Source organism: Camelus dromedarius, chromosome 9 (genome assembly GCF_036321535.1).
Source record: "Camelus dromedarius isolate mCamDro1 chromosome 9, mCamDro1.pat, whole genome shotgun sequence".
Lineage (NCBI taxonomy): Eukaryota > Metazoa > Chordata > Mammalia > Artiodactyla > Camelidae > Camelus > Camelus dromedarius.
Window position 1 is genome coordinate 52,384,391 of NC_087444.1, and position 16,571 is coordinate 52,400,961.

Here is a 16,571-nt window from a genome sequence, read left to right on the forward strand (position 1 = left end):
ATTCCTTCTCTTAGAGGAAAAGCTCCCAGTTTTTCACTATTGAGTATGTTATCTGTCGACTTGTCATATATAACCTTTATTATGTTAAGGTACATTCTCTCTATAACCAGTTTGTTGACAGTTTTTATTATGAAATAGGTGTTGAACTTTGTTAAGTGCCTTGTCTGCATCTACTGAGGTGATCATGATTTTTATTTTCATTTTATTAATGTGGTGTGTCACACTGATTGATTTGCATATGTTGAACCATCTTTTCATCCTTAGAATAAATCCCATTTGATCATGGTGTATAATCTATTTTATATATTGTTTAATTTGGTTTGTTAATACTTTGTTGAGGATTTTTACATCTATGTTTGTCAGGGATATTGGCTTATAATTTTCCTTTCTTATAATGTCCTTGTCTGGTTTTGGTTATCAGGGTAATGCTGGCCTTGTAAAATGAGTTTGGAAGTGTTCCCTTCCCTTCTACTTTTTGGAAGAGTTTAAGAAGGATTGGTACTAATTCCTCTTTAAATGATTGATAGAATTCACTAGTGAAGCCAATATAGTAGCCACTAGCCACATGTGACAATTAAGCTTGTCACTTGAAATAAGGCTAGTGAGGAAATTAATTTCAAATTTTATTACTTTTAATTAATTTAAATTTAAAAACTTAAACTCGATTATTAGAAAACATTTAAGTACATTTGGAACAAATTCAAAATGTGAATTTACTTTTCAAATCTATACATTTCATGAAATGTAAATACAATTATTCATGAAATCTAAATACATCTAAAATGTTTCTGATGAAAATTTTGTATCTGAATTGAGGTGTGCTATAAATGTAAAATTCACACTGGCCTTCAAAGACAGTATGATAAAAATAATGAAAAATATCTCATTGATATTTGTTATTTTGATAACCTACGGAAATGATGCTATTTTTTATATATTGGGTTAAATAAAATTATTATAAAAATTAAGTTAAACATTGTACTTGGGTTCTAACCAGGGCAATTAGGCAAGAAACAGAATAAAAAGCATCCAGATTGAAAAGGAAGAAGTAAAACTCTATTCACAGGTGATGTGATTTTGTGTATAGAAATTCCTAAGGAGGGTGGGGAGGAAACAGAACTAATAAATGAGTTCAGCAAGGTTGCAGGATGTAAGACAAATATATTAAAATCAATTGCATTTCTATACACTCACAATCAACAATCTGTAAATAAAATTAAGAAGCAGTTTCATTTACAATAGCTTCAAAAGGAATGAATTTAACCAAAGATTTGTAAACCTTATACTCTGAAAACTATAAAACATTGTTGCAAGAAATATTCTAAAATTAGTCAGTGGTAAACTTTCTACTGAAAACCACTGAGATGTATACTTCAAAATAGTGAATTTTATTATTTCATTATTATTTATGTTTATTATTTATATTTCAATAATGTTATAAACATTAAGTTCACCTATAATGTGGCTCACATCATATTTCTACTGGACAGTGGTATTCTAGCCCTTGTAAAGAAGACATGGAGATTTTTAATCATCATTCTCCTGTATCTATCTGAGAAATTTCATAATCCCACTGTAGATAGCAATAAAACCCTCTTTTGGGAGAAACCGTACCTGACATTTTCTTCCAGCTGTAAAGTTTTTAATGCATGTTATGTCATTTGGTCCTTATACCTTCCCAGGAGGAAGGCAGGAAGAGGTTATTATTCCCATTTTACAGATGGAGACACTAAGATTTCAGGGATGGAAAAGTACTCACCCTCAGTAATCGACTCTTGGAAATCAGACACTGGACTCAGGTCTCCAGGTCCTTTATACCATAAGCTCTCCATCTGCCCTCAACCCTTACCCATCCAAATTTGTTTGACACAAGTGACAAGAGTCATTCCAGTCTCCCTCAGGACCTCAGAGCTGATCTGAAAGATTTAAGAGAAGCATGTCAAGACTACCACCTCTATCCCATGGGTCACAGCTGTCACCACAAAATGGCAGGTTGGGACATTTGGCAGTTTTGATCTCCTTGACCAAACTACTGGAGGTTTGGTCCCACCCCTGAGATTCTGATATCAGGGTCGGGGCCTGGGCACTGAGACTTTTGAGAGCTCCCCTGATGATTCTTGTGTGTAGCCAGGGTTTGGAACCATCACCACAAGTCCGTGGTTTCAAATCTGCATCCCAGAAGGTGTCATGTTTGACTCACACATGATGAATGCATGTTTAAATTGGATTTATTGTCAATATTTAAAAACATGGAATTTTTACTTAAACCTGGATATCCAGCTTCTTTGGAGGACTGAGGAACTCTGGCGACTGGGCCTGTGTCCCTGTGTGGTGCCAAATGGCTGGGGCTGAGAAGTGGCTACCCCTTTACACGGCGGGGTGGGGGGTCCCCCATGTCCCCCCAGTTCACACCACTCTTTATTGCTGCCCGGTAGGGCTTTCTGTTAGAGGCTGGGAAACAGGCCTATTGACAAGTAAGTGTGGGAGCTCAGACCTTCTTAGCTGTTGACTGAGCTAAGCAAACATCTCTTTCTTTCCCAGCCAGAGAACATACTGTGTGTCAATCAGACAGGACACCAAATCAAGATCATTGACTTCGGGCTGGCCAGAAGGTAAGGGCGTTATATTTTGGCACATTGACAGAACTCCTTGGGGACTCCTGGTGGCTCTCTTGGGCATGGTCACCTTAAAGGTCAGCCAAGTTTTAGTTATGGGACTGACATGAGAAAGATCTCTCATGAAGACTGTGTAGACAGTCCTTGTTACTACTGTGGGGGCGGGGCTGGCTTTGTGCTGGAGGTCCTGCTTCTCCTTCAAAGGTTGTGGGACTGACTGCACTTCAAACCACCCGTGAGAGCAGAGAGAAGAGTGATAGTTAAGTGGGGGTCACTGAATGGGGGTGCTGAACAGCTCATTCTGTTCATTCCCCAGGCCTCCTGGGGCCAGGATGTAGTGAGCTGTGTGACGCATCATGACCAACCCTGCCCCCTAGAAAGTGACTAGGTAAAACAGAGAAGAGAGTTTGTGACAGTTTAGGGTGATGCCTTGGGTAAGTGGTCCTGGGCACTCACGACTGGGTTAGAGCTTGGTAAAATGACCACAAAATGACCACAAAGTTTATGTAAGATAATGCATCAACAGTGCAGACCTGTGAGGTGGTTAGGTTATCAAGTTTCAATGCATAAACTGAACATCATATGTAATTTTAGAAACATTGAAGTTCCATAAAGTGTCTAAAGCCTTGTGAAGTATAGGTAGTTTTACTCTTTGATCCTGTCCAGTCTCATATGTGGTAAACACAGGGCCTCTATGGGGCTCTTGCCTGTGGCGTGCACACCCAGAGGCCATAGCAGACCCTTGGCATTGGGGAGGGCTGTCCTGCAAACCTTCAGGCATCCACATCTATAAATATGGCAATAAAGATATGTCCATTCTCCAGGATTCCTCCAGAATCTTATTTCTACCAAGAATGACATTTCCCTGAGGATCACATATTTTCTAGGTAGGTCTTCACACCACAGCTACATTTCCAAGTCTTCAACTCTTCTCTTACTCTAATGGTCATCTCCCACAAAGAAGTTGTTTTGGACACTTTTTGAGCCTTGCAGCTCTTCCACTCCACCCACAAGGGGAAGAAAGGACAGTCTTGTCTCTGTGGACACAGAGCTGCTTGCCTGAGCTCAGCCTCTGGTGTCCAGCGCCTGCCTCCCGGAGGTGGCATCAAACCACAATGGTGGTCTTCCTAAGTCTCGCCTCTTTGAGGTGTAAAGATGCATTTTCAGAGCCCCACTTGATGGATGGGAGGCCAAATGTGATGTCATTAGAGTAACAGCAGAAGGAAGTTCATATTATCCCACTGTACCTGCAGGATCCCATTAACACAGTGTATCAGATTTCATGAACACTGCCAAATCCCCCGACTCAGATGCTTAAAAATCACCTTCAATCCATAATGTAAAAAAATTGCTTAATAGTTTCCCAAATATTAGCTAAAATTGGGATGCATCCTATACACTTGCATGTCTTATACCCTACAGCCCTGTTTTTCAACCTGTTTTTTATGTCACTGCCTGCCTTCCAAAGAGCCTTTTTAACCATCTTTCCTAATCTCCTGGCCCCTTCCTCATGGAATTTAATACACAGATGTACTGAGTATCTGTTTAAGTACTGTGGCCTTTTGGAGAGCCACACACCATTGTAATAGCTAAGATTTTTTTGTCCTCTCCCCAAGAATCACTTCACCCACTGTGGGGCAATATTGTGTTCATTGAGAATGCACACACCAGTGTATGCAGTATCCTCTCAAATGCCAGGTGACCAGTTGCCAGATGAGTATTTACAGTGACACACTATGAATTCAAAGCAAGAAGTAAACTGAGGCTCCTGGAGTCTGGGAAGGCTTCTCTGAGCAGCCAGAAGAAATGGATGGACAGGGTTTTGTTACCTGCAGGCAGCAGTATGTGGTAAATGTTTAGCAACCAGCTGCGGCAGGGTGTGAGAGGAGGTGTGGTTGATATGTAACCTTTGCTAAGATGGGTCAACTTCAAGCTACTAACTTGATGTCACTGAATGCTGAGTTGGGAGGAGATGCACGATTGGCTTTCGTGCACCTGCCAGAACCGGCTTCAGCGCGGAGGGGAGGCAGGAGGGAGAGTGTGAGTTACAGGCTGGCACCAGGATGCGCACTGCACGTGAGCAGGCTGGTCTGGGGGAAGGAGGGAGCTGTGGGTGAGGAGTCCTGAAGAGGGAGGCTCAGAGGTCGGAACGTTATCCTGTAGGCTACTGAGCCTTAGCTGGTGGGGAGGTGAAAATGGCTTTAGGCCAATTCACCAAAAATCAGTTACCAGAATCTACGCCCAAACTCTCAGACAATCCATCCAAGACTCAGACAAACTTGTTCATCTGGTCAAGGGCATTGAGGACAGTATTTCTGCCAGCAGGACCAGAGGTAGAGAGAGGGCAAGTTCAAGAAAATAAACACAGGAAACTATGCTTAAGAGAAAGCCACCCATGAGAAACTGCTGGGCACTGGAGAAGTGCAGGTGTCTGAAAATGTGACAACTTGGGAAACTTCCCTCAGTGGGCCTGGGCTGGCAGACTCGCAAGTTCCAGCTGTAAAATGAAAGGAAAACATCAAAAAACATCCTCAGTGGTCTGGCAAACTGGTCATTCAGCAGAAGGATTGTTTGGAAAATTGACTTTTGCCAAATTGCCTGGGAAGTGTGCCCTTCTAAGAGGCAGGATCTGTGGGGGGAACATGCAGGTTGAGAGAGCATATTTTATACTTCAGAATAATCAAATGTTTGTAAAGAGGGAGAAAATGACAAATTATCCCCATAATACAATCTATAGAAAGCACAGTTGTATTTCTGGGTGAGGCTATGAGAAGGTGCTAAGACGTTCAGGAGAGCAGGGGCTATAACGAATCTTCAGAGGCTCTGACATCCAGCAAGAGGGACCAGTGTTACACCAGGCTGGGTGGTGAGACCCACCAATGGGTCTCACTAGGGACATGTCAAGGGGTCGAAGGTGGTGACAGGATGGGAAGTATCTTGTGTTGGCTTGATCTCCGAAATGTTTGGTGCAAGGATGAGCCTCCTGCCTCCCAATCCAGTGCTCAGATTGGAATCCAAGCCCATTTCATCAGATCTTTTAGCAGAGCAAGGAGGTGCCTACCCCAAACCCTATGAGGCTCCAACTTCACATGTGACTTTATGATCACAGAGGGCCTTGTGCTAGGAATCTGGAGAGGGAGTCTGGTGGGTATTTTGACAACAGCATTGGGGTGGGTGTATTAGTTAACAATTTCCACAACTGTATAACAGATCACCCCAAAATGTGACTTAAAACTATAATTATTTATTCTCATCCACACGTTTTTGAGTCAACTGGGGAAGCAGCCTGCTGGACCCAACTCATATTAGCTCATAATAAGGAATCTTGTAAGCCAGTTGTTAAACATGGCCATTATTAAAAACTAAATTGTATTAGCTCACAATTTAAAAAATTATATTAAAAACAATTCATCACATTTAAACAATATCACTTCCTAATTATTTTACATTTCACTATTACTTATGCTCTTGAGGTTATTTATACCTATTGTTATCTGTATGGTGGGAAGACTAGAATGGTGTGCCAATCTCTTCCCAACTCTTCATCCAGTGACATCATGATACTTTGAAATCAGACACGGTGAGATCAGTACTTATACCACAGACATTAGCAAATGCTACAAATCAGGAGTTTTAAAGAAATCAGACAGCTGATTGTTAAACTTTTACCTACACATTTCTGGTTGGGAGTCACTGATCTAGGCTGAGTTGAGCTGGGCTGGGATCCAAGATGCAGGGCAGTGAGGACAGGTGTGCTCCAGGTGTGTGTCATCCTCCTCTCATGGTGATAGCAGAGGAGCAGGAGGGCATACCTAGCTTGGAGTTGGCCCATTGTCACTTCCACTCACATTCCACTGGCCAAAGCATCTCACATGGCTAAGCCCAGCATTGTGGGATGGGGCAATATATGCCATCTCTAGTGGAAGGAACTACAGAGTCACATGACACAGGATGTGGATACAGAGCAGATGAAGCTGGGGAAACAAGAATGCACCCTGGGAAAGGATGTCCAGGGGCTGAGAGCCTGGGTTTTTCTCCTCAAGGGGAAGGCTCTTCCTCTCTGTTTGGCTCCTTGACCTTGAGACTTGGGGCAGCTGCCAGTGCAGGGGAGAAGCAGGCTGCCAGAGGAAGATTCTCACTCTCCTCCTCTCCCTGTTTTCCTGCCACAACATGGCCCTAAGGTGATCTTTGTTACTCTCTCGCTGAATGGATGTAGGCTGTGTTGGCTTGAGATCTGCACTTGCCCGACTCTCAGCAAATTTGGAAGAGAGGAGATATACTTTGAAAACTCACTTCCCTGATTTAAGAGAATCAGAGCACATTGGCAGAATACTTATTTTATTCTTCTCTATTTCTCAATTGCCTCATCTGTAAAATGGGGACAGTGATCTCACCAACTTCATGGGGCTGTTGTGAGGATGGAGTTTACATAAATAAAACTTTTAGCATGATATCTGGCAAATAGAACATGCCAATTAATTTTAAAATGAAAACCTTATTTTTTTAGAACAGTTTTAGGTGCACATCAAAATTGGGGAGGAAGGAACAGAGATTTCCCACTTATCTCCTGTCCTCATACATGCAAAGCGTCCCCATTATCAACACTGATAAGCCTACATTGACACATCAGAGTCACCCAAAGTCCATAGTTTACATTAAGGTTCACTCTTGGTGGTGTACATTTCTGTCGGTTTGGACAGATGTGTAACGACTGTATTCATCATTATATTGTCACACAGAGTATCTTCACTGCCCTAAACATCCTCTGTGGTTCACCCTTTATCTCTCCCTCCTCTCTAACCCTTGGCAACCACCAATCTTTTCAGTCTCTCCATAGTTTTGCCTTTTCCAGAAGATCATATACTTGGAATCACAGTATGTAGCCTTTTCAGACTGGATTATTTCAGTTAACAATATGCTTTTAAAGTTGTTTTTCCATGTCTTTTCATGGCTTGATAGTTCATTTATTTTTAGTGTTGAATACTGTTCCACTGTCAGGCTGTCCCACAGTTTATTTATCCACTCACCCAGTGTTGCTGAGCGTTAAATTTTAGTGAGAAATTTTCTTCTTTTTCAAGAGTGAGTCTAAAAATTAACTTTCGCCAACCCTCTTCCCATTCAGCCATGAGCTCTCTTTCTAGCTGTCCTTAAACTTCATGTCCAGGATGCTTTCTCTAGTTCTTTTTCTTTTTGTAATTATACATAAGACACGTAACATAAAATTTACCATGCTAGCAATTTTTAAAATTAGTTCAGCAGAGTTTAAGTACACATTGTTCACGTTGTTGTGCAACCAATCTCCAGAGCTCTTTTCAGCTTGTAAAACTGAAATTCCACACCCACTAAACAAGTACTCCTCAATTTCCTCCTGCCTCCAGCCCCGGGAAGGCATCATCCTACTTTCTGTCTCTGAATTGACTACTCTGGGAACCTCATATAAGTGGAACCCTACAGTATTTTTCCTTCTGTGACTGGCTCATTTCTCTTATCTTGATGTCCTCGAGATTCATCCATATTGTAGCAGGTGTCAGAATTTCCTTCTTTTTAAGGCGGAATGATATTCCATTGCATGTATATTCCATATTTTGTTTATCCATTAATCTGTGGATGGATACTTGGGTTGCTTCCACCTTTTTGCTCTTATGAGTAATACTGCTTTGAACATGGGTGTATAAATGTCTCTTCAAGACTTGGCTTTCAATTCTTTTGGATATATATCCAGAAGTAGGGTTGCTGGATCATATGGTAGTTCTTTTAAAATTTTTATGAAGACCTGTCATATTGTCTTCTGTAGCAGCTGCACCATTTTACATTCCCAACAAAAAGGGTTCCAGTTTTTTCACATCCTAGCCAACACTTGTTATTTTTTGTTTTTTTTTTCTGATGGTGTGAGGTGATCTCTCATTTGTGGTTTTGATTTGCATGTCCCTGATGCTCAGTGATGTTGAGCATTTTGCCTTTCTGTAACTCATAACGTCTTCCCTCTAACCACGCTGTATGACAGAGCAGTCCTCCACACACGGTTTGTCTGTGCTCATTTGTGTGGCTGCAGGCCAAATAAAATAGATTGATCTTCCCTCCTTTTCAGATTGTAAATACCTAGAGGAGGAGGAGGATTGTCATTTTCTTGTTCTCCCCAGTGACTTAGTCTGCATTTAGGGTCTGGGGGGCGTGATGCTTTCCCAGTAAGCCACGTGTGGTAAGATACGAGCTCCAGACAACAAGGCTGACAGGAAGAGTTGGGGAGGAATTAGCCTGGCAGCCACATCTTCTCCCAGGACTCACTCCCACTATCCTCTGCACCCCCTCCTCACAGATACAAGCCTCGGGAGAAGCTGAAGGTGAACTTCGGCACTCCTGAGTTCCTGGCCCCGGAAGTCGTCAATTATGAGTTTGTCTCATTCCCCACAGACATGTGGAGCGTGGGAGTCATCACCTACATGCTGTGAGTGCCTGGGGGCCTGGCTCCCCAGTGGGGATGGGGGCCATGTGTCTTGGTCTGGGTATCCTTAGGTGCAGCAAAAATTTGAGTGCATGAAGTTTATTGGCGAGGTGTTCCTGGGAAACCCCAGAGGACTGGGGAAGTGAAATGGGGAAGGCAGGCAGCCAGTAAAGTGTGTGTTGTAGAGCCAGTAACCACTGTGGGCATGTGGCGCTTAATTCTGCGTGGAATCTGGGGTCCGCTGAGGGACACCCCCTCAGGGGTTATTTTAGCAGAGGGGTGAGGGAGCTGAGGCACTTATACTGACTCTAATCAGTTGTTGCCAGTGGGCTGGTCCCAGGGGTATTAATTTCCTGAAACTTCTGGGTGTATAAATCAGCTTCCACTGGAAAAAAAAGCCCTTCAGCAAAGAAATGCAGATGCTGCGGTGCATGTGGGGCTGGAGTGCTGTGAAGCGGTAAGGAGGGGGGCGTGAGGGCAGGGCACCCGCTGTTGCCCTCTAACCTTGTCCCTCCCTGTTTTCTGTGTGTGAGGAGGCAGAGTTAGGACGGGCTGAGAGATGATCTGTGCATAGACTAAAAGTCCTCCCCTTCCTCTCCAACTGTGGACTTCCTCAGCTACTTCATCAGAGGCCCAACAAAACCATGCTTTACTCCCAGTCTTACCATCACGGTGTCACTGTTTCCCCACGCTCTGTAGGTGTGCTGCACCAGGCGGGGAAATTTGTGACCTGAGTCTAGCCAGTTAAGTTGTCCTGTCTCTCCACCCTCCTCTAGAGGAGCCTAATAAAGCCAGTTTTCCTTTGGGCCCTGAGGCCTGGGTCGTATCTAAAGGAGCCTGGATAATCTCAGGGACATGCCAAGCTATTTTTAGAATAAGTCAAATGTACCTGATAAATGGACTTATTGGGTTGGGCCCCAATTTCCTCTTATGTCACAGTAAGGGGAATACAGTGACCATGACAGGGGATTTATTCCAACACTCTCCCTGCCTTCAGTTTTTGGGTCCTTCCACTTCCTCCCCTTACTGAGCACACTGGACTGTCTCCTATGGAGAAGCAATGAAGATGCTTTTCTTTCGAACCCTCTAGGTTCTGGTTAGTTCTGCTCGACCTTGTCAATGTGTGTCGACAGGTGTGGCTTCCACACACTGACGGTCCTTTCTCTCCTCTGTAGACTCAGTGGTTTGTCCCCGTTTCTAGGGGAAACAGATGCCGAGACCATGAATTTCATTGTGAACTGTAGCTGGGATTTTGATGCCGACACCTTTGAAGGGCTGTCGGAGGAGGCCAAGGACTTTGTCTCCCGGTTGCTGGTCAAAGAGAAGAGGTACCCTTTATTGCTTGTCACCCATGATCTGTGTTGATCTGGGTGCAGGCCGCTGTGGGCAGCGCTGCTGAAGATAATGGTCTTTTCTTCCTGTGGACAGGTTCTGTCCAGGATTTCTCAGTCTGCTACTTCTTTGGGGGAAAACAACATAATGAGGGAAAGGGACAAAGGAAATCAATTAAAAAACAGCGAGGAGCATAAAATCTGGACAGAGTTTTAGAAAGGACCATATGTGCAAATTAGGCCTATTTCCAAGTCATCACTCTTAACAGACTAATGTTGAAAAAGAGTTGAGATATGCAGCTGTTACTCCCTAGAAAAAAGGGCAGAAAACCCTATTTCTTGGCAATGAGGACCTACTTAGTTTTCAGCAGCTGTACCAAGGTCATGGGTGGGGCTGTTGAGTTTTCCTATATTCAGACATTTGGGAGTGACTGGGCCCTGACGCAGCTCTGGGTTCCTTGGCCTTGACTGTTTTGTTTCTTCTTGATTGTGAAAAGTTAAATGAAAGGAGAAATACTTCTAATTCAGATGAACAGGTTGACATTATTCTCTGGAAGGAGATACAAGCGTCTTTCAAAGCTCATGTTCTTTTATTTCTTAAGAGCGATTCCAGGCACAGCTGGCCTGCCCCACTCCCAGCTCTCCCTGGGAGGTGGTGATTAATCACTGGGATCCATCCGTCCCTCTATAGAGGGCAGGCAACGTTTGGCTGACGGCCTTCTTCCACTTGTAAGGATGGGCATTTTAGATAGGAGGAGGTCTTTTTTTAGTACGCGGCGTGAATCTGCCTAAATGATGAATCTGTTCCACTGACTCAGCTTCCTACCCAATTGAACAAATTTTGGGGAAACCAGAAAAGGCAACCCCAACTAAAAGTCTTAACTGCTGTTTGATCTTGCAGCTGCAGAATGAGTGCCACACAGTGCCTGAAACACGAGTGGTTGAATAATTTGCCTGCCAAAGCTTCAAAATCGAAAGTTCGCCTCAAATCCCAACTATTGCTGCAGAAATACATGGCTCAAAGGAAGTGGAAGGTATTTGTTTTTCTTTTAGTAATGTCCTTTGAAAGAAGGACATTTGTCTTCTTAAAATTTACTTTGAAAAAAGTGTACTAAGTTTTTACTTACATTTTGACTCTAAATCGAAAAATTATTTAGGGGGAAAATTTTCTCATGTCAAACCCTGTTACCTTGATTTAAAAATGCCACAAACTAAAATGATGGGCATAAAAGTAGCATTTAATTCGTACTCCTGTGGACACTTGAAGGGACAGAATGAAGTTAGAGCATCTGTTCTCAGTGACCACAGCAGGGAAGTGCTCAGAATTAACTGCGTGGAGCTTGACGCCAATTCCTCCACATTTCAGAAATAGGGCCTAGGAAAGCACCTATTAGGCTTTAAAAGCTTAATTTTGTTTACAACAGAACTCTTTGGTACCATGGACATAAACCGTATCTTAAAAACAGTTGTCCTCCAGGGAGGTGGCTTTCCAATATTTTGATACTGACTCAGATCCTCAATAAAAAAACAAAACCAAATGCTTTACCCAGAGAGCCCATGCACGTGTGAAATAAAAATACCGCGACATTTGCTCCACGGAGTGTGAGGCGCTCTGGTGTTTTCTAATCTATGATATTTGGTCTATGGTTTTTGTAAAATGCTGGTCATGACCCACTGGTGAGTTGTGAATCACAATTTTGAAAACATCCTTCTAGGGTTCTTCATTTTTCACCTGAAAAGGGCAGGATAACATATTTTCTCATTTCATACTTGCTCCAAACATGCCCCCGAAAGTTATCTGACTGTTCTATTAGAAATTTGCTAGAATCTTTTTTTCCCCTTTAGGTTATCAATTTAAAAAAAAGTCAAGTGGTGAAACTTGCTTAAGTCCTTTTTTAATTTCTTCTTAAAGCAATTAGTCTAAAATATGCTCCCCCCCTCACCCTTTTTTTCTCTCCTTACCTTAAGAAACACTTCTACGTGGTGACTGCTGCCAACAGGTTAAGGAAATTTCCAACTTGTCCCTAATCCTCAACTCTGCTGCTCCTGTGAGCCCAGAAATTATTGAGACTGGTGGTGAAGTCACGACTGAAGATTTTTACTAATACTGATTCCACTTAAATTTTTTGTTAAAAAAGAAGAAAGGTTATGGCTGTTGCCTTTCTTGTGGCTGGAAAGTGGCTGTAAAGAAAGTGACTTAACTTTTTTCTGCCTTATGAGATCACTAAGTTGAAATGCTGTGATTACTTTTCCAGTGTGCCTACTTTTGGTGATACGTGTAGGCATGTTTTAAGCAGGTAGGACAGCTTCTATGTCAAAGCTTGTATGTCAAATTTAAAATCTAAGCTTACTCTGTTTAAAGAACCCAGTGGACTGTCACACAGGGCATGTTATTCAGTGTTACCTCCTCTAGTGCAGAGAATTCCTAGCATTTTGATTTGTTCAAGCGTGAGCTGACATCTTCTACTGCATTTATTATCATTCTGGTATGAAGTAACATGGATTTAGGGCAGTGATCCTCAACCTGGTTTTAACTTGTGCTTCCTTTTGAGAATCAAAACACACATTCTTTAATATTCTTTAAAATTTCAAAATACACTGACCGTCACTGCTAAATCAGAGCAAGGATAGTTGTGAATATGCTTTTTAAATCTGTGCACACCTCTACTGTCTCCTAATTCGGCCCTGTCGTGGCATTAGCCTTCTCCCTCCTGATCTCCCTTCTTCAGTTATGAATCTGTGGTTGAGTGAGTCTGGAATCTGACATGCAACATGTGAAAGAGAGAAAGAATGTAATGATGTTCAGCTTTCTGAGAGAAACAGAAACGACGCATCATGACAAAATAAATGAAAACTGCTCTTCTGATTAACAAGTACTTGATTATTCAAAAGCAAGCAGTCCCTTTAATATCCTCATTTTTTGTGCTATTCCCATCACCTTGGGTCAGCAGTTTTAGTTACTTTTAGTTTTTAATTAGCCATGCTACAGTTTCATGGCCTTTCAGGATTTCTGCCCAAAAGAAAGACTTTTTTTTTTTGGTAAAGAACAGAGGGGTGGGGAGGGAGGCAGAGGATGGAGAGATTAATCCTACTGCTGCATTTCTTCAGTAGTAACTTTCCTCTGGAATGCTAACCATTGTTGGGAAGCTAAGGTTTTCAGTACCAGCACATCTAGGCGTGCTCAAGCTGGCCAGCTAATGGATGAACATCAGAAAAGGTGGCTGCTGGAAACCTCCCTTTTACAGGAGAGTAACAGCAATTTGGTAAAACGCTGTCTTTTTAAGGTATTTTGAAGGCAGCCTCCAGAAGGAGCCAGAGAGGATATCTTATAGTTCTATCTATAGTGGAGTGATTCTTCCCTTCCATAGGACTCGACATTCTTCGGAAAAGCTATGAAACTTCTCCCCAGAAAAATGTACAGTTAGCCTGATCTAGAGCACTGATGCCTAACAGGAATATAATATGAGACATAGTTAAAAAATTTCTGATAGTGCCTCTTAAAAATAACCTGGTAAAATTAATTTTAATAATTGATTTAACATGAGGTATCAAAACCTATTTCAATATGTAATAATATAAAATTATTAATGAGGTGTTATATATATATTTTCATACTGTCTCCAAAATCTGGTGTGTATTTTATACTTAAAATAGACATCAATTCAGACTCTAGGTTTAATTTGTATTTAGATTTCATAAAATTTACTGTGGAAGAATATACTCACATACTCAAGTTGTTTAAAGCATCTTAAATGTTTTCTAATGATTGAATTAAGCATTTTTAACTAAAATGAAATAAAATTAGAAATTCATTCCTGCCATTTCATTAGTCACATTTTAAGTGCTTAATAGCCACATAAGGCTTATATATAGGACAGGGCAGATCCAGAGAAAGTCCTGTATCTATCAAATTCTAATTTTTCTCCTTATATGCTATTATTTTCTATCTAGAGAAACAACTTCTCTCCAGAGTCCCTTTGAGGGGGTTTAGGCCAGGCCCACACAAGTGACAGGCAATGCAGAAGTTTGTCCTCCTGTTCTGAAATGCAAGGGAGCTTTTATGAAGCTTTACTTTTTTGGATATTTTTAGTGCTCTACGTTGCTGGTGTGTAAGCAGCTCAAAAGTTCTTTAGATTGCAACTTTGCTAGTCTCAAATATTTCTAATGGGACTTTTGAGTCTGAATGAACAATCTTTGGAAACTGCTGTGCAGAGAAACTAAAAGGTAGTCAGGACCCACTTTTTTTACTTGTCAGATTTGGTGAGGATGGGGAAAATGGAATTCTTCATTTTTGATGACTATGCATCCAAATGAAAGTCATGCTCACACTTTGACCTAGCAATTCCGTCTCTAGAAATTTATGCCCCAGCAATACTTGAACAAGTGGGCAGAGATTATTGCAAAATTACTTACTGTAGCAAAATGGCCCAATGGAAACAATCTACACGTGTCTATCAGTATGAGTTTAGTTGAACTGTACCACATCCATACAGGGGAATACCTTGTAGCTGTTAAAGATAGATCTTGATGTACTGATTCTTATTACAAAAAAAAAAAAAAAATAGAACATATATATGGTATCATCCCATTTGTGGTGAGATAAGCTTTTTATACATGTTAAAATTTTCTAGGATATGCAAGAAACTTAACAATGGAGTATGGAAAGTGGGTGATGGGGAGAGAAGAAATTCCACTTTTCACATTATAATTTTATGAATCATTTAAATTTTTTTAACAATGAGCATGTATTGCTTTTATAATTAAAAACTGGCAACCCACTGTCAAGTGTGGATCTTGTTTTGACCCTGATTTGAGCAAATAAACAATAAAAAGACATTTTAGAGACATGCAAAAGAATTTAATTCTAAATTGCATAGTTGATGATAGAATTTCTATTAATTTTGTGAGGTCTGATAATGACAATGTGGTTATAAATGTAGGTTAAATGACTTCAGGAAAAGGGGAGCTATAGTTAAGCGAGTGTGGCAAAATCTTAATTGCTGGGTCTTGGAATTTAGTATGGGGTTTCATTATACTGCCCTTTAGTAAAGAGGCCCTTTATGTTTCAGGTTTCAAATTTTGTATAAATTTGAAAACTTTTCATGGTAAAACATTTTTTTAATCAGTTGAATAAACCAAGAAGATCTGTTAAAGAAATGAGCCTCCAAAAAGTCTTTACAATAGTACTGAAGTATAAGGACTCACTAAGTAGTAAGCCTCCATCACTGGGATTATGTGTTGGAAAATTGTAGAAAGGATTCCTGCCCCAGGAGGGCATTTGGACAAGGCTGCTTTAGGGCAATTCCCCAACCCTGCAACTAATTTAAGAAATAACCTACTACATACCCATGTTTATAGCAGCATTATTCACAACAGCCAAGATGTGAAAGCAACCTAAATGTTCATGGACAGATGAATGGATAGGCAAAGTATAGTATATCCACACAATGGAAAATTATTCAGGCTTAAAAAGGAGAGAAATTCTGACACTGTGCCACAATATGGATGAACCTCAAGGACATTATGCTAAGTAGAATAAGCAAGGTACAAAGGAAAATACTGTATGGTTCCACTTAGATGAGGCAGCAGTCAAATTCAGAGGCAGTGGAAGAATGGTGGTTGCCAGGGGCTGGGGGAGGGAGGAGTGGAAGTTGTTCAACGGGTTTCATGGGTAGAGGTAGCTTTGGGAGATGAAGAGTTCTGGAGATCACATAACGTGAATGTACTTAACACTACCGTACAATACACCTAAAAATTGTTAAGATGGTAAATTTTATTTTACCACAATAAAAAAAAAGTGAATGTGCTTTAATTTTACCTGATGATGAATACATTGCTTTTGATCCAAAGCTAGAATTTAAATCCTGGCACCAAAATCAAATTATATACCTTCTTAAAATAATTGAGGAAAAGACTCACTTATCCATTTTAGATCAAAGTAATCACAGAAGCTCTATTTAGTGATTGCCTTCTAAGTGTCATACACTTTACAAATATTACCTTTAATTCTCACAAGGTAGCTAATATTTCTGTTTTATAAACAAGGAAATTGAGGCTCGTTAATGTGAAATTTCCTTAGGGTATAAGTGGCAGAGCCAGAATTTAAATGCAAGTATGTGTGGTTCCAAACCTCGTATATTCATTCCCCTCTAACACAGGGCTGCAGGATGTTATGTCTGTGGC

The 16,571-nt window shown here is 41.1% G+C and overlaps 1 protein-coding gene across 4 annotated transcripts in view; it reads left to right on the forward strand.

The window, feature by feature from the left end:
• MYLK3 (myosin light chain kinase 3) overlaps positions 1-12,499 on the forward strand; it is a 39,931-nt gene extending 27,432 nt beyond the window's left edge. For 3 of the 4 annotated variants that reach the window (XM_031458523.2, XM_064489197.1, XM_010982632.3), the window contains exons 9-13: positions 2,542-2,612; positions 8,932-9,060; positions 10,233-10,385; positions 11,290-11,422; positions 12,357-12,499. In XM_031458523.2, coding sequence (XP_031314383.2) covers positions 2,542-2,612; positions 8,932-9,060; positions 10,233-10,385; positions 11,290-11,422; positions 12,357-12,416 — 546 coding nt within the window. In that variant the 3' untranslated portion in view covers positions 12,417-12,499. The remainder of the gene's footprint in view (positions 1-2,541; positions 2,613-8,931; positions 9,061-10,232; positions 10,386-11,289; positions 11,423-12,356) is intronic. The other variant, XM_064489196.1, reaches the window with a different exon arrangement.
• Positions 12,500-16,571: the final 4,072 nt, after the last annotated feature.